The sequence below is a fragment of the Pyrgilauda ruficollis genome, unplaced genomic scaffold (assembly GCF_017590135.1).
Source record: "Pyrgilauda ruficollis isolate IOZ18807 unplaced genomic scaffold, ASM1759013v1 scaffold37, whole genome shotgun sequence".
Classification (NCBI taxonomy): domain Eukaryota; kingdom Metazoa; phylum Chordata; class Aves; order Passeriformes; family Passeridae; genus Pyrgilauda; species Pyrgilauda ruficollis.
Window position 1 is genome coordinate 5,056,356 of NW_024525156.1, and position 18,145 is coordinate 5,074,500.

At 36.9% G+C, this 18,145-nt stretch overlaps 1 protein-coding gene across 1 annotated transcript in view; it reads left to right on the plus strand.

Annotated features, from left to right (window-relative positions):
- Nucleotides 1-18,145, plus strand: part of ADCY2 (adenylate cyclase 2) — a 205,370-nt gene that overhangs the window by 177,053 nt on the left and 10,172 nt on the right. The window contains exons 17-21 of the mRNA XM_041475879.1: nucleotides 1,400-1,519; nucleotides 5,196-5,380; nucleotides 6,872-6,956; nucleotides 12,595-12,753; nucleotides 17,045-17,191. Coding sequence (XP_041331813.1) covers nucleotides 1,400-1,519; nucleotides 5,196-5,380; nucleotides 6,872-6,956; nucleotides 12,595-12,753; nucleotides 17,045-17,191 — 696 coding nt within the window. The remainder of the gene's footprint in view (nucleotides 1-1,399; nucleotides 1,520-5,195; nucleotides 5,381-6,871; nucleotides 6,957-12,594; nucleotides 12,754-17,044; nucleotides 17,192-18,145) is intronic.

Consider the following 18,145-nt stretch of genomic DNA (forward strand, 5'->3'; position numbering starts at 1 on the left):
ATAGCTGAGGTGATGTCCATGTGCAGTGTGTGTTAAGCTGTCTGAGCCCCAGCTGCATGAGGTACAGTGAGCTATTAAGGTTTTGTAGCTGTGAGCAAAGGAGCATCGTTCTAGATGTATAAATTCAGTTTTTATATTCAGTTTATTGAATACATATAAATAGCTCAAAGGCAGGTGTCAAGAGGATGGTGCCAGGCTCTTTTCAGTGGTGTCCAGCAACAGGATGAGGAGCAATGGCCATAAACTAAAACACAAGTTCTGCCTCAACATGAAGAAGAACTTCTTTACATTGAGGGTGGAAAAGGCTGCCCAGGAAGGTTGTGGACTCTTCCTGTCTGGAGTCATCCAAAACCCACCTGGACACGTGTAACCTGATCTAGGTGACTGTGCCATGGCACAGGGTTGTCCTGGATAGTCTCCAGAGGTCTCTTCCAACCTAAAAATTCTGTGACTCTAGGATGTATGATAATATATTTTTCTGCAGAATTTGTATTAGTGCTATTGCACGACTCACTGATAAAATCTGGAAAGTGTGTTGACAGTTTTGGTCACCCAGAAGGTTGAACTGAAAGAAATATGTACTGAGGGTGACTACTAGACTAAGTGGGGGAAGGAATGAGAAAAAACAAAGATTGATGAGCACAATGAAGCCTGAGATGACACTTTAAATACTAGGGAGAGGAAGAAGCTCTGTGAAAACTAAAGGATGAGATTATGACAAGAAAAACAAGTGAACTGGCCATGAATAGTGATTAAATGTAGAAACAGCTTAAATGCTGAGATTCAAACTACTGGTATAAATGTAGTCACCAAAATCTAAATTATTAAGAAAGCACTGGATCACTGCATCAAAGGGGTCTGTATGATGTTGGTTTCCTGTGTGACTACTGGCTGGATTTGATGACCCAAGAGATAAATGGATCCATTTTTCAGTTTCTATTACATTAGTCCTGATATTGATGTCAGCGTTATGATGTTATTGCATCTGTGTAAACCAACTTCAGTAAAGACTTCTTATTCTTTCTTTAATTCTTCCTGTGTTTAAATAGGACATTCAGTTGAGGTAAATCCAAGAATTGTTGAGTTTATTTCTTTGTTGTCTCTTGGATGTGTGAGCTTCTGATATATGAAAGTAATATAACAAAGAGCCTTTTGTCTTTTATTCAAGTAGAAAGTGTCAGATGAAGGTTAGCAAAGTTGTTTTTGTTTGAGAATGCAGGAACAAGTTATCATGGTATGTCATCTTCCTTTTCCTATTTCAAATTAAAATACAAAAACTAGTGAAATACCAAAGTTAAATGGTTACATGTAAGGCTATCTCTGCTTCTCCATTTCTGTTCTCTATTTTGACCTTAAAGAGCTGTCATGCTAATGGATTATATGTTGATTTTTTTTCTAGTTTTTCCTCGATAATACTGTGATAGCTTTTCCCTCAGTTCTTAATTCATCAAATGCAAGTTTTCCTAATTCAAGTAATCAGACACGGTGGTGTATACAAAATAACTGTTTTTTCCTACCGGTAAGTTCATTTCACATTTCTTTGTTTGTTTACAACAATTACGCTAAATTGACTGTTACCAGATCTGCTTGAAGTTAAACACCCACCCATTTTTGAGACTGCAGTAAAAGCCTGAATTTTTTTTTTTTTAGTCAGCTGCAACTGCATTTGAAGTAAGTGGGAAGTTAAATGAGATTAGTATTTCTGAAAATAGAGGTTTTAATGAATGTCAGATTAAAAAAGCAGGAAACAGCATAATAACAAGGAAGCTTGATTCACCCATGCTAACACATTACAAGATACCAAGATAACACACAGCATCTGCAAACAGACTGTGTACTGAATCCAGATTAGTCTGCAGGCAGGTTTCCCATGGCATGAATATTTTCATGTGGCTTACCTGAAAATATTCACCATATTCATCAAGTGTGAAATTGTCACACTTCTGTCATTGCATGTTTTGGAAAAGCTGGTGTGAGAGGGATGGAAATAACTCTCATGTGCCACTATATAAACTGCTTAAGAGACCTGAACCGATCTGAAGAAGATGTCTCAGTGTGAACAGAAGCACAATGAGACATGCAAGAGGAGGGGGAAGGACATTGCTGCAAAAAGTGGGACCTGTGTCCTAGAGAGCAGTGATTCTTAAAAGAATTACAAAAGACCTGCAGTTGAAAATATCAAGCCATATATTGTGTCAGAATAGGTCAGCTGGGTTTGGGTGAATAAGCTGGTGGCAGCGAGAGGAGAAGGGAGTTTATTTCACCTCTATGGTGAAACAATGAGACCATTACCAAAATGGTGTGTCCTGATTTCAGGATTTTTAGCTTTTAAAGTATTAAACCAAATTCTTTCATCTACAAAATTTTTTTTTGATAGATTGGCATAAAAAAATTACGTTAAAATTTAACTTCTGACATTAATAAATGAAAAATTAAAGTTAGCTAAAGATTTTAAAACTTTTAAAACATCTCTCAAATATGCATTGTTTTCATCCCCAGACACTGCAAATATTTTAACTTGAAAAAGCTGTAAATTCCTTTTGAATTACCACTTTTAATTTTTTTCTTTAATCTGGGATTAAAATTTTTCTCTCTTCACTCTATAAGATACTGAGTACTTAGGCTTAGTACTTAGACAAATGTTTGTTTCCTTAAATTAAAAATGTGTTATTTTGAATCTGTGTGTTAGTTTTAAGCCTTTATTCATGTCAATAAACTTTTATGTGATTTATGATAGTAAACTTGACATCTATTGACTATGCCATCTAAAATGAGTACATAAGAGCTTTGGGAATTACTTTAGCTCCAATTGATTTAAGTTCATTTTGAAGCAAAGCAATTTATTTGCCTCCTTCTCTACTCCTCAGAATGACTTTTTTGATTAGTATAGCTTACTTTTTAAAAAGACTTAGCAAAGATTCCTCAGTAAATTATAGCAACATTTTTTTGTTTATTTTGCTGTGGTGCTTCTGTAGTTTGTGTGTAACAGAAGTTGATGTGTGTATTTGCTCCTGGGACAAAATACAGTCTGGTATCAGTGCTGCCACCTCCACATGTTAAATAAATAGAAGTTATAATAATGACATCTAAAAGATGCAGTTTTGGAATATGTTTTGTTTGACTAGGAGAATTTTTTACAAAATTACTTTCTCCTCAAGTTTTCGTCTATAGTCATACGGAAGTAGAATTCCTTCTTACTTCAGTAAAGATGTTTATACATACAGAACTGCAGGTCTTGAATTTCAAGAGAAGAGACCAAACGCATTGGGCTGGTTCCTAAGTGTGTACTACCCTGGTGCAAGACACCAGACCTGTGATCCCAGTAAGAAAGACACCCAGACTCTGTAAGGTGTTGGTTAAAATACCTTTATTAGCTAGCACGAGAAACAAAAAGAGACTAGATGGAGTTACTCCCCTTCAGATGATGAGGCTTGACTCATACAGCATGAGGTGCAGGTTCTGTCTCTGGAGAGGTTACCCAGCATTTTCCTCTTTTGAGCTGTTGGAGTATTTTCTTAAAAGGAAATATTTATGTTCACTGCTTCAGCTGTCAGGCAAAAGGGACCTCCATGAGAACTTGCTCTTGCACTGTTGGAATAAGCCAAGGCTGCAGAGGGGGCATCACGTTGGTACCAAGTGGGAGCTGCCTGCAGGCTCCTGGGATGTTGACTGAGCTGGCTGAGGTTATCCTGGGGCTGGGGGCTGCACTAAGCAGACCAGGGGCCTGCTCAGCTTCACTGCTCTGTGAATTGCCAAACTCTCCAGATCTGCTTGTTGCTAACTGAAACACTGCACTGCAATGCAAGGTCTGGATTCTTAAATGTGTGGCGGTGCCACTCTTTTCTAATTCATCCACCCTTGTCTGACATTTTCTATCTATTCTATATATTTCTATGGAACACTGTCAGAGACTGTTCCACTAGAAAATTTCTGGGTCTTTGTCAAACAGTATTCAGTTGCGGGTTCAAGACAACCTCCCCTTGTTTCTTTTTGGAAAACTGATTTCAACACTAGAATGCCTTATTGACCCAAAAAAGGATGCTGCTATTTTTATGTAATCATGGAGTGTGACCTCCTCTGAAATGCAACTATCAGAGAAGTTTTATTTTTTGGTGATTCTGAACAATAGTTCTATTTCTTATTTCAACCAGATCTCCTAGCAAATTACAGTAGCAGCAAAGATTGAGACGGCAGATAAATTCTGTCTGATGGGTGCTGTGAAAATTATCCTTCTTAGTGATCCTCCAAAATTAGTATACAGTGATTCAGGTTCTGTCAGAAGTGCTGCCATCAACAAGTCAACAGTAGTCTGAAAATAGCATGACTAGAAATAGAATGCTTTGTAGCTTCAGAAAAGAAACGTCCTTGCAAGGTGCAGGACTGTAATTTTCAGGAAGCATTTCTGGCAAAGGGGTTGCATATTAAAGAATAAAATAATGATTCTAGAGATTATTCCTGTTTTAGCACTAATTTTGATGTCGTAATCAATTCCCAGGAAGTATTAGGAGAAGATATTTTTCCAGGAATTTAACTTCAACCATACATATTTTTGTTGATATATATGATATGGGAAAGAAAAGGCACTTTTTTTTTAGTAATTGAATGTGTTCTTATACAGTTATTACTCCACAGGATTTGAGAGAAGGATTTTTTATATTTATATTATGCATTGACCCTGTTAATAGCTTCGTATTTTTCCTATCCTAGCTGTTTATAAAATTGCATATCTGTGAGATTCATAACTGTGTACTGCATCAGTTTATTATAACAGCTGCAAATACAGGCAATGAAATTATTGCTTCAGGCCTTTAGACATTTTACCTTGACCCAAATGCTAGCAAGACATACAGAGTAATCCTGGGACTCAAGCATAAATGAAAACTGTACAGTGGAACAGGAGTAAATCTTATGTCAGCCTGCTGGCAACAGACTCCCACATTAGATTTCAACACCAGCCGTGGTATCCCACAAATGTAGATGAGTAAATCAAAAGTGTCAAAGGGTGAAAATTAGGGAGCATAAATTTATTTTTATTGGCTGTCTATAAACCACAGTGTCCCAGATTGTGATAGATTGCACACTTCAGTGGTCAGTCAACAATTTGTTTTTTAAAGTAGCCTGAGCATTTTATTATGCATGATTTCCTACTCAAGAGCCAAATTCTAAATATTTTCCATTTGATTTCTCTTTGTCAGTATTTTATATACAGCTGCATATTAGGGCTCATTTCCTGTTCTGTTTTCCTGAGGATAAATTATGAGTTGAAAATGGTAATAATGTTGATTGCATTGGTGGGCTACAATGTTATCCTTCTGCACACTCATGGGCCCATGCTGGATGACTACAGCAAATTTATGTATGCAATGGCACCTCTTAGAAGGTAGGTGGCTAACTCCAGTCTTTCTGAAGTTAAATATTCCTCATGGTAGCTCTTATGTCATGGAACATACGTGGCTGTGTAATCTGAGTCACAGTGTAAAATCATTGTCCTGCTGCAGTTAATATTTGATTTAATGTCACACCTCAGAGCATTAGAATAAAAGAAGTCTTGACAAGGCATTTAAGTCACACACTGTAAGAAACAGAGTATGGTTTAATTTGCATTTTTGTCACAAAGGACGTTACGAGAAGTCATCATCAAGTTTGTTAAGACCTCAGGCTGCACATCATTAAGGCTTTTAGAGCATATTTGCTACAAGCTGAAGAAAATAAGCTTCCCCAGAACTACTACAAAGTCTGAAATGTTTACAAATGAAGTCTTAGTGATTGAAAAATTTGTAGACCAACAGTCTACTAATTTGGATTTTTTTTTCCTTAAGATACATTTGTATCTTAAGTTTTTGGTAAGACTGCTGAAATCTTTGTTACAGCTGATAATATATAGGACCAAAATTATGACTCTAGTTCTTGTTATTGCTCTGTAAAATAATTTTTGGACAGATGTAATTTCTACCTCATTTTCAAAATATAGAGGTGATTCTCTTCTGTGTAGCTAAGTGTATGACACATGCCACACCAGAAAATCTGGATATTCATAGTGCAGTTTCAATATCATTTTTCCTATGCTGTAACAATCATGGAAAAGGATCTAAATTGAAAAATAACTTAAAAAAACAAGTGTAGTTTGTTTTTGCACTTAAATCTAAAGATCAAGTGAACAAACCCAAGTCTTTGTTTCAATTTTATTAATGGAAAGAGTATGTGTGTGATGGTATGGAGAACCAGGGGACAGGTTAGATTGAGCTTGTGCTTCTGGCAGCTTTGATTTTGTCAGTCAAGCTCTGGGTATGTTGGTATTTTCCTTCCTAAATCTCTTGCCAAGGTTTTTATTTCAGTGACATAAGTAGGAGAGTTCTAGTGTGAACTGTTTTCCACTACCTTTAGTGACTTTTGCCAAAGCAGAGTTTTTAATAAACTCTGTACAAGATTAGTTTGTGCCTCCTCAGGTGAAAAGATATCTTGGGAGTTAGGTGCTTTAGTTTCTGTTTCTTCATATTCATTGGATATGGTCAAGCTCTCCACAATGGAAATAGTGTTATTGCATTAAAAATCTATTTTTATTCTACTTGTATAGAATAAGTCACAAATACTCTCCATTTGCAAGTAAAAAAGGATATTATTTTTCTTAAATCCTCGTCTTATTATTGGACTTCAAAATGTAGGCACATTTGCAGAGAATGTAGCAGAGGTAATTAAAGCTACATAATAAAAATAATGATATTTTATCAAATAATAGATCGTATCATATTTACATGTTCTTAGTTTATGTACCAAAAAGTAGGACATATAAATTGTGGTCTTATTTTTGTGCTCGAATTAATATTGGTTTAACTTTTGAGCAACCTGCTTTACTTAAATTTTTATTCTATAGGCCAGGAATACTGAAGGACCTGAAGACCATGGGCTCAATTTCCTTGTTCATATTCTTCATCACATTACTGGTTTTGGGTAGACAGGTAAGACACACACTTCTCTTCACCTGCACCAGTGGACGCAATGCCAGCTGCCACGTGCAGCCTGTCACCTTCTCAAAGAAACACCTTTGTCCTGTTCTTTCCCATACCCTTGCAAAGGAGTGTCAGGAGCATGTATAACATTATTTTCTTTCTTGCCTTCCAATACACCCTTTAAACCCACCAATAACTATCACTGACACTATGATGATAGTGTACTGTGACTACTCCTTGTCATTCTGACCAATACTGGCTTGCAGCTTCCCAGTTTGCTCCCATCTGTCTGCATCCATCTGCTGTCTCCCTGGTTGCTTAATTGCAAGCTATTTTCTTCAGTTATTACAATTTGGTGCAGACACAGAAACAATACAGCATGCACACAGAAGTGTGCCACATTCTGAGGCCATGGTTTCACTAAAACTGTGACCCAACAGGAAATGACTCTTTTTATGACCCAGTTGTGCTTTTCCAGAATGAATGTGATGTCAATGGTCTTACCCTGTACTAAGCTGAGGGAAGATGCAAGGGCAGTTCTTTCTCTAAATCCTCAGGCTAAAATATGCAGTTCCAGCCCATTGTGCCAGAACAATGCAGTGCACAAGACAGGGCTCTGAAATGGAAGAGGCAATCCATGTGAGAGCTCATGAACAGCCTGAGCCTTCACAGACTGCAGCTGTGAAAGGATTTTATCCCAGACTGTCCTTAAATATTTCATGTACATTACAACTCCTCAAAAGTTAATGACTGTCATTTAAATTGCCATGCAGGCCCTGCAGGTTACTACATAAAAAAATTGTTATCTGGCAGTTTCTGCAGTATTTATTGTAGTGGGGAACATCCTTCTTGATTTAGAAATACATTCTTCATCTGCCTTGTCACCAGCAGCACGTTGAAGTTTGTTCATTTGATGGTGGTGACAGGGTGGGTCTAGAGCACAGCTACTTTCCCTCAGAAAGAGGGACAAGTTCTTCATCCCATCAGTGGAGAATCTTTAGTCTCTGTCAACCCAAGTTTCAGATGGAGGCAGAGGGTGCAATACCAAGAATAAAGGAAAGAAGGAATATCATCTTCACTGGGAAAGGAAAAATTTCTTTGTGCTTTCAGTCACATCAACATGGAAGCTTGTTCTGCACACAACTAGAGGTGTTCTCTGTCACACCAACTAAGAAATTATTGCATAATGGAAAAAGTCTTCATTTTCAGAACTGCAGGTCCAAGAACCTTGTCATGATAGAACTTATTTGTAACTCTTCAGTCTTTTGCCTTTGATTTTTCTAACTTATTCTCCCTTAAAGATGGAGAAAAAAGCTTCTGCATTTTCAAATGATCTCAAGCAAAGTCTAAATATTACTGGAAAATGTTATGAACTAATTTTACATACCTTGCATAAGACCTGCCATTTAAAGTTACTGTTGGTGATATTGATTGGTAGCAAATGCTTGGAAAAAGAATAGAGGAGGAAATCTACCTGCATAGAGTGACCTTTTCATGGACATATACTTCCCACCTTCTGCCAGTTATTATTTCTGTGGCTGTGTTTAATAGCTATTGGCTCTTCTACTTTCTGTGTCACTGTCTGATCCTTTCTTTATCCATTTTATCTTCCTGGTGTTCCCAATACTGATAATGAATTTCACAGTTTGATAAAAATTCATGTGACAGTGTCTGTCTTTCTGTTTTTAAACTTCCTCTTTTCGACTTCTATTGAGTGGCACTTGCAGGATGCTGTTGAGCCATCTTGGCAGTGTCAACAAAGTCAAATTCTTCTTTATCCCTCTTCCACAGAGGGTAATATGCAAGTAATTTCTCTGTTAGTTATTGCATTTTTTGCAGATAATACATATTTTTTCTTCTTTTGGTATCTGATTATTTAAAAAATGCTAAAGATAATAGCTACTGATGAAAAGGGTGGCCTTTCTATTTCCCTTCAGCTGCCATTGGTGCTCCTCTGTCCCTAGGATGAGTAACCAAAATGTTCATCCAAACAATAAGTGGATGGTTTCTTGCAAACCTAGCTCTGTGAACATGGTCACCACTGGTCATAGAGATGCCTCTCCTGAATCAAAAGCAGAGGCAGGGAATCAGACCCTCTGGTTCAGTGGGGATGAAGAGAGGAAGAGTTAGTATATCATTACATGGTTTATGAGCCTGCTTAATTTCTTTAGCTGCACAGCTAGTATCACTGCTGGAAGAAGCAGACCTTCCTTCAGCTGCTTATTCTTATCCTTTTGTCTCCTCATTTGTACTGGCCCAGCTCACTGTGTAGATGTTCAGTGGATCAAAATAGGGAAATGGTCAGGATTAAAAATTAACCCTGCAGAAATTTCTTGCCTGGGCTTGAGCCAGATCTATTTTCAAGATTTATGGCATGGCCACAGCAGTGTTTGTGCCAGAAGAATGGGGGTGAACAGACAAAAGTGAGGTGGAAAAAGCAGAATTGGTTTATTTTGATGGCCCTGCCCGCATAGGTGACAATAATTTCCTGACACTGAGACAAAGTGACTCATTTCACCCTGCGTACAGATCCCGAGAGTTACCTGAAAATGGGCTGGCAACAGGCAGACAATGTGTTGAGAATGGTGATTCTTCCACCCTTCCCAGGAGAATCCAGATTGGTGTGGGCTTGACTGTGTTAGGAGTGTGCTCACATTTAAACACTGTTGAGCACTAAATCTCTCTTATGCTCTGCTTTGAATCCAGTATTGACATAGCCTGTGAATTCCTTTCTCAACAGCACCTAAGATGTTATGTGTCCCGTTCCTCTATAGGCTGGCTGTATAGATCATTTTCCATGATTGATTATATTGTAGTTATCCACACTGAATTTCATTGGTAGTTTTATTGCTGAGGTGCTTGTGGCAGCTTCCCAGATCTGTAAAACTTATTTCTTTGTTGTCTCTGTTCTGGTTTTTAGTGAGCTTTTATTTTGTGAGGGAATTCTTCTCTTTTTGAAAAAAGTAGTCTCTTCAAGAGCCTCTTCTGAAAGAATTCAATGAAAACTTACTTCAAATTTCACTGCTAGTCACATGACCATTTACTTCTTTGTAGTAAATGGAGGCATGTTTAGAGAAAGTATGTCAACTCATCCAATTGTATCAGCATTAGCCAGTATGTCTAAATAGCTCTTTTCCATAGCATTTGCTGGTTTTTTTTTTTACAGAGTACCTTGCTCTATTGTTCCTGCTTCTTTTCCAAAGACTTGCCTTTGGAAATCATACCCTTTGTCAGTTCTCTAACACTCTGTCTTGACTGATCAGGATAAGTTTCGTATCATGCAAACAAACAAAAAAACCACCACCACCACAATTCAAAGTAAGTTAATAAGCTGGTGCTCTTCTCTTTTTGAAATATGATATGCTGACCTTTCTAATTTCAAAGCAAATTGTAGAATACATTCTGATTTTTCTTTTCTGATCTCGGAGTTCTCTTTGCCCTTTTTTGGATCAGCCTAAATTTAATTCAGTAAAGAATAAGGTAGTAAATAAATTATCTTTTTTATACGAGCTTTTAAAGAATAAGCATATTTTTGAAAACTTCACTTAGCTACCACCTTTTCTTTTCACTACAAAGTTGGTACAATCTGTGGATATTTAATTTCAGCAGGCATGTTACTTTTATGAATTTATGCCAAGAATTTTGACATCCCAGGGTTTTACTGGATTTTTTCTGCATGAATACCATTTGTGGCATTTGAATTTACCATCTATGTGTATTTATATTTATACTAATCCAAGTTCTTGGATGTACAAATATCTAGTGCATATATATATATAAACATTCTAAAAAAGTGACTGCATCTATTTTGCATCATGTGGACAGTTCTGAAAAAAATCCCTATTCATGACCTCAAACTTTATAGGACTGATTATTGCCATTTAATACAGGCACAATGACAGGGCAACAATAAAATCCTATTTCCAAGTTCCTGCAGAAATCTGTTCTCAGGTTCTCTGTACCTTTATGATTTTCTGTACAAGTATGTAAGTCTCTTCCCATTCTTATTTTGCCTATAGTTTGCAAATATCCTTTAGTAACATATAATTATTTAAAATATCCAGCTTATTTGTGTATTTGTCATTCAAAGTCCAGATTTCTGAGAGGCAGCATGATCCATTCTAAGATGTCAAGACCCCTTTTACTTTCAGAAAAATGCCACCTTTGAGTCAGAATAGCCAGAATATTTCTTCTGCAGTGCATTTCAGGTTTGCATTCTGTCCTTAGTAGTATTGGTATCAGCACAAAGAGAGTATGGTAACAGTGATTTCATGTGATGGATGTTCTCTTTCAGTTTTGTAATTAAATATTTAAATACTACTTGGCCCTTATCAACCAATTCAAAGGAAACCTGAGTATATTTCTCTCTATGCATTTAAGTGGAGGAATAATTTTCCTCTTACTGTTTTTTCATCCTGCAAGTATTTGGAAGTTACAGTTTTGCTTCATCAGTTTTTTTTCTTTCATTGCCTTTTAAAAGCTTGCCAAATCATTTTAATACCATCTAATTTCAACTTTCTACTCTTATCTTTGGCTTTGATCTCAATAGAATATCTGTGAATCATTTTGAGCTGTGACAGCCACTGTCCAGTCAGAAGGACTACTCTCATTTTTTATGTCAATGCTTACTGACTGCTAATACCAGTAGCTAGCACTTTTAAGTTTTTCTATAATGATTGCCATCATAATCATATTCTCCTGGTTAATAACATAGTCTTCACTGAGATTGCCTGTTAGTGTTAAACAATTAAGACTATGTTGAAATAGCTCTTGATTTTTATCAGGTCAAATGAAATAGGCCAAGAGAAGGAGGCTTTACTGTGGAAATAATACCATCGAATTCATGACAACACCTTGGCAATACTGAAAGGAAGTAGAGAGAGCTCCACAAAAGTGCAGCTTTATTAATTTTCAACCACCTTTCTAGTGAAATTGGATCTCAAAACATACTGATATTCCAAGGACTTTGCGTATTTTCATATAGTTCCAGGTATTGTTGTTGTGGTTACTGAAAAGCTACTGGGACAAAAAGAAAAGCAGGATAAAGTATTACAGAAAGGAGTGTGAAACCAACCAACCAACCAACCAAAAAAAGCGCAACTACCAAAACCAAAACTCAACTGAATTGGCCTAACTGACTGGGCCATTTTTGATAGTCTGATCATAATTTGATATACTGAATGTATATTATATCAATGGGCTGTTTTCTTTTTTCCAGGCTGGTGGCATGGTGTAAGTCCCAGTTAGTAAAAGTTAGGGTCTTCCTGAAATGCCCATTATTGTAAGTGAAATTCTGCACTTACAAAATAATATTAAGTTACAAAACTGTAAATTGTTTCCCTTACAGTGTTTGAATTCTGAAATTAATTTCTACTCAAGTTTAAGAGTAGATAAATAAATCTTCTATTGTTTAAGGCACCGTGCAACTTTTCTTATTTTCTCCTGGGCCTTTTTGCTGGATTTGATAAAATGTATGTCACAAAGTCAGTGCTTGGGTTTTGACTTCTGTGGGACCTGGAATTATATTTGAGTAGCCAAATAATAGCATTGTAGGGGTTGTGTACTGTGCTTATTTTGTCTCTTAAACCTGTACTCCAGCAGGACAAGATGCCTATTGTTTCTTTACTTCTGTGTCCTCTTGTAACAGAATGAATATTACTGTAGGTTAGACTTCCTGTGGAAGAACAAGTTCAAAAAAGAGCGGGAGGAGATTGAAACCATGGAGAACCTAAATCGGGTGCTTCTGGAGAATGTGCTTCCAGCCCACGTAGCTGAACACTTCTTGGCAAGAAACCTGAAGAATGAGGTCAGCTGTCTCTGTATATCCTCTACTCTGTAAGAAAGCAGTGTACCCTGGAAATACCGCTTAATGCTGTTTTGAACAGTAGGTCCTTGCGAAAATATAGATTTACAGACACTTTCATTTCCACTTCCTTCCTGTAAGGTTTGCTTTACAGCACTGAATACACCATAATACCCTGAAATAAAAAGGTGAAATTTTCCTAAGTGGCAATGCACTTTGCCTATTGAACGACGGTAAAAATAGGTGAGGAGGAGGAAGAACAGAATGGCTGAATCAACATGGGTTTAATTTTAAATCATATGCATTCAGATACTTTTTTCTCCATGATCAGAGTGGAGTTGCAACCAGGTTCTGAATTTTCTTCTGTTCACTGGAGAGCTTGTTTATTGGAGTGAAAATTAACCTTTTCCCTGAAACAGTGGCTATGTTAATTCTGGAAAGATGTTCTGAACACTGAATTACCTGTTTATTCACTGCTTAATGGACCTAATCCAATCACCAGAAAAGTCACCCAAAAGATCCATCTTTACTTTTCTGGAAATTAGATCTGGTCCTAATATTCCTTTACAGTAATAATAAAGAAAAATATATATATATAAAAATCCATTTAGAGAGAGTAACAGCTATAGAGTTCTTAAATGTAAGATTTTTAATTACTTGTGCTTGCCAAATAATTGTTTCAAAAATGACAAAAGAGGGCAGAGGGCAGATTTAGGGATTCATTTTTGATCTCCTGAGCCGAAAAGGACAACATCTTCCTTTTCACTGTGGATTGCATTAAGCAGTACTAATCAAGACTGCATTTCAATACTTTAGTATTCCCTGCAAATATTCATTTGGTAGCTAACAAAAATTGCTGTGGGGTTCCTTTGAATGCAGTGAAGATTTTGGCTGGAGGCCAAGTTGACTCAGCTCCAGTTCTCAGTTAAGGCATTAAACACAGCAAACCATCAGGAGATTGCTTTCTTGATTATGTGCTACTCTACCTCAGCTCCCCAGCAGAGCAGCACCATCTGCTTACCTTTGTGTCAGCTACCAGATTTATCTTGTCACCCCTCAAGATTCTTAGGTTGGAATGAGTTTACTTAATTTAATGAGGCACAGAAACTGTAATGTGCTGAGCTCCCCAACTCATCATGTCAGGTGAAGTAAAAATGATTTGTCATGATTTTAATGACATCCATTGAAAAAACCCCAAAAAACCGAACTCAAGTTGTTCTTGGTTTTGTTTCTTTCAACAGTTTTCAAAGGAAGGCCCTTTCAAACCTCTGGAAGTATTCAGGAATATAAGTATCTGTCATGTCTTTAGATTTGTTTCAATATTAGCAATGTTCTGTATGTAGATACAGATGTTAGGGCAGATTAGGCCTTTGTTTTCTCTGTGTGGATACCTGAGTCAACAGATACGACACTGAAATTTGTCCATATTTTCCTTAGCTGCAAACATTCAAGTTAGTATAGTTTGATGTGTGTTCTTTTCTGTTTAAAACAGATTCTGAGATTAAGAAAATGGATGAATATTCTATTTCAAAATACTACTTCCCTTAGTATTTTATGCATGCAGCTGTATATGGAGAAAAGGGAAGATAAAGTGTGCTGCTGAAAAACAGGCAGAAGAAATAAAAAGGGATAAAGTGAGTGGATGAATGCTAACTGGGAGCAGTTGGACTGTAGTTTCAAATGACCAACAAAGGTCTTTTTATAACAAGATACATATATTGACTAATGCTAATACACCAAAAGCAAAGGTCCTTCAGAGTAAATAATAAAGGTTTGTTTGCTTTAACCAGAACCTCCAGAGGTGGGTTCTGCTTATAGTCTGCATGCTGGATACAAGACAGGTTATTTTCCAATTGAAAGACAGGCTCAAATCTAAAATGAAAAGCAGGAAACAGGGCCAGGATTAAATATATCTGCACCTGGCTTTTGCAGCTTTCTCCTTAATGCTTTTATCCTTCAGATTCCCTATTAGTAAAAAGTGCTTGGGAGCTTTTGTGCTGCAAGCTAACTGGCAAGCCCATCACTGAGCAGGAGGAATTGTGCTTTATTAGCTACAGGATGGAGCTAGCACCTTACTTAGAGAAAAAATTCTGCCCCAGAGAAGCTGACCACCATACCCTTCCAAGGGATAGAATTGGACTGATTTGCCTTCTCTAACTCAGGAAGATTTTCAGACACTGGAGATGAGGAGACAGTAAAAGGAACATACTTGCAGAATTTCAGATGTTATTAAAGAGAGAAAAGAAAAGGATTGAATGCAAAAGACAGGATGATTTTATTTTTGTTAAAATAAGAAAAGCTGTTCCTTCCTAGAATAGTATTGCACTTAATTTTCTGACTACACATTTTGGAGAGTACTGTTTCAAGAGAAGAATTCTATGGAAAATTAAGGCACTCAATTGTAACATCCTTTATTAATATGATCAAAATAAACTAGATGGGGATGACTCCTTGAAATTCTCTGAAATTTATTGTGATAGTCACAATTACTACTTATCTGGTTATAAATAGTGCCACTTGTTGTTTCCATGATGGTGCTATGTTATTGAGCATTCATTAGTGGGGATGGATATTGCCACCATTAGAGAGGAAGGAGGACAAATGGGTTGCTATAATTCAAATGAAGTTACAGGGAAGATGACCTGAGGAAATAGAAGTAAAGCTGGGTTAACCACAGAATGTAGTCTCTGTACCTTGTTAAGGAAATACCCCATCTGATCATGCAGGAGCCGCTCTGGCAGTCAGACCTTCCCGGAGAAGGGACCGAATTCCCTTCACAGTGGGCAGCTCCAGTGAGCCAACAGGTGCCCTGCTTGACTCCTCACACACCACACACTCACATTCAGATCAGATTTCCTTACTGGCTTGACCCTTGGGTTTCCCACAACAGAGTCTCAAAAATCTGGATTTAATCATGGTGCGACAAGAGAGTAACAGCTGGAGCTCTGAATCAATATATTCCATCCCTACAGCATACAGTTGTGGTGGAGCTTCAGTGATGGTATGGGCATAAAATCCCTAGAAAATACAGGAGGCACAAAAAATCTAGTAATAAAAAATTTATCTCCTCCAGCTGCATGTGTTCCTTCCTGTCCATCATTATTTTCATGTTTGCTCAGAAACTTCCCTCACACCTGTGATAGGATGAAGCAGTCAGCAGTTTTCCCATAGCTCTGTTATTTTTCAGTTGTATATCAGCTGTAAAGATCCACTATGTGCACATCTGTGTACAAGCACACCACATTCTTCCAAAAGGACACACTGACTGTCAAATTGCAAAACCCAAGCTTTGCTAAGTAAAAAGGGAAATACTATCTTATGCTTCTTGAACTCACTGAATAAATCCTTTGCATGTGAGTATTGAAATCACTTTTTACTCAAATAATAACTTGAAGGTAATTTGACATTAAAGTAGATAGCAGCCTCGTTTATTGCTGTGTCTACCTTTGTGTATAGATGCTATTTCTTTTTTTAGTGTTAGTTTAATAAATTTTATTTCTTTCTGTCTTTTTTGGGGGAATGTGAATTTGTCCTGAAAGAAGAGATAGTCTAATGTTCAAGGACAGTGGAGAGGAAACTGAAGGGGGTAGTGAGAGGTGGTCAATTTTAGCACCAGAATCTTTCTGTGGAGATGCTCTCGTTTCAGTGGTCACAGAGGGTAGTGCAGACTCTGCCGTAAGTAAGTTTCAGTTCAGATGACTTCTTTCTTTTTGGTCCAGCTCCTTGTTTTGCAAAAGAAAGGATATTTTGGATTTTTGCAAAAAAAAAGGTAGTTATTTTGTCCTCTTAGGCATATTGTCATTCTAGTTTGGGAACTATCAATCAGGGTCATTTTGCATTATGCATTTGTACTATATTGAGTTTGTGATTTTGGTTCAGTTTTTTAGTTAGTACAATAACAAACAGCTAATAATAAATTGGATATTGTTTTACAAAATACATTTCCAGTCATGCAAGCTAGACTAAATTCTCTGCATAAGAAATCTCAGAGATGGGCCCTATCTAATGAATTAGTGAACATTTTGCTTTCACAAAGTTAATGTTCAGGAAGAAAAAAAAATCATTACAATATTTTCAGCTTTATGTGTTAAGTCTCTTTTATGAATAGGTTTATGCATTGTTTAAAATTAATAAATGCAGCTAAATGCAAAAAACATCCAACTTCCATCTTAAGGCATTCCAACTACTGCAGCACCTCTGTTTTTAGATCCTGGATACTGCATGTTAATAAGGAAACTTATTTACAGCTGGGTATGATAATTTCTTTTTCTTTATACTGTTTTCTTTTGGACAGGATCTGTATCACCAGTCATACGACTGTGTCTGTGTCATGTTTGCCTCTGTTCCGGATTTCAAGGAATTTTACACAGAATCTGATGTAAATAAGGAAGGGTTGGAATGTCTCAGGCTGCTAAATGAGATCATTGCGGACTTTGATGATGTATGTACCTACAACAGGGATGGTTTCAATCTTACTGACTCATGATATGCAACAGTCAGAAAGCATACTTGAAGGAGAGAGTGGAAGAGCTGTCAGAAAATACTTACAGGGACTATTAAAGGAAAAAGAGATTTATGTGGGATAAATCAGATATTGATCTGACATCATATTCAATTGCTTTTGATTTGCTATAGTGAGAATCATGTGAGTATATATTTTTTTTGCCTGTTAGCTGCAGCTTTTGAAACAGTTACATTACCTGCCATGTATTAATCAGAGGTTCTAAATATGAATGTCTAAAGTCAGGTATAACTTTGTGTTATACCTGATCTGCACTGATGATTTGATACACAAGCAAACCAAAGGATTGTAAAAGTTGTAATGTTCCACTTTCTGAAGTCAGAAGCAAGTCGAGGGTATGACTACAGATGGATTGGGAAAAGGCATCTATTAAGCCTCACTGAGAACAGTATTTTTCTATAGGGAAGTTATTAGTGATGAAAATACCAGTAAAAGGCATTAAAATCGTGTCATGACTCAGAGAGCACAGTCTGGATTTGTGTATCTACAGCTGTAGAGGGTATTTTAGCAGCAAACCCATTTGGAGAGCATTGGGTGTCCAATATTCAAAACAAACTGGGATATATGAACTAAAATCTTTGGACTTCAGTCCTATCGACATGGAGTATTCCACTGGCATGGAATAGATGCTTACTTTCAGAAAGCTGCATAAAGCTTAAGTGTTGGCTGGCATGGTGATCCAGCTGCAATATCACATGAGTGCGAAGTGTACTGACTTTTAAAAGCTGTATGTAAAATAAGATGGAATTTATTCTCACGACTATAAATTTCATCTCTTTATAGTAAAAAGGTGTTTTAGAAGACAGAAATTCCCTTTCCTTGGAGTTCTATAACCATTGTTTTATCCATCCTTAAGGCCTTCATCCTGTATAT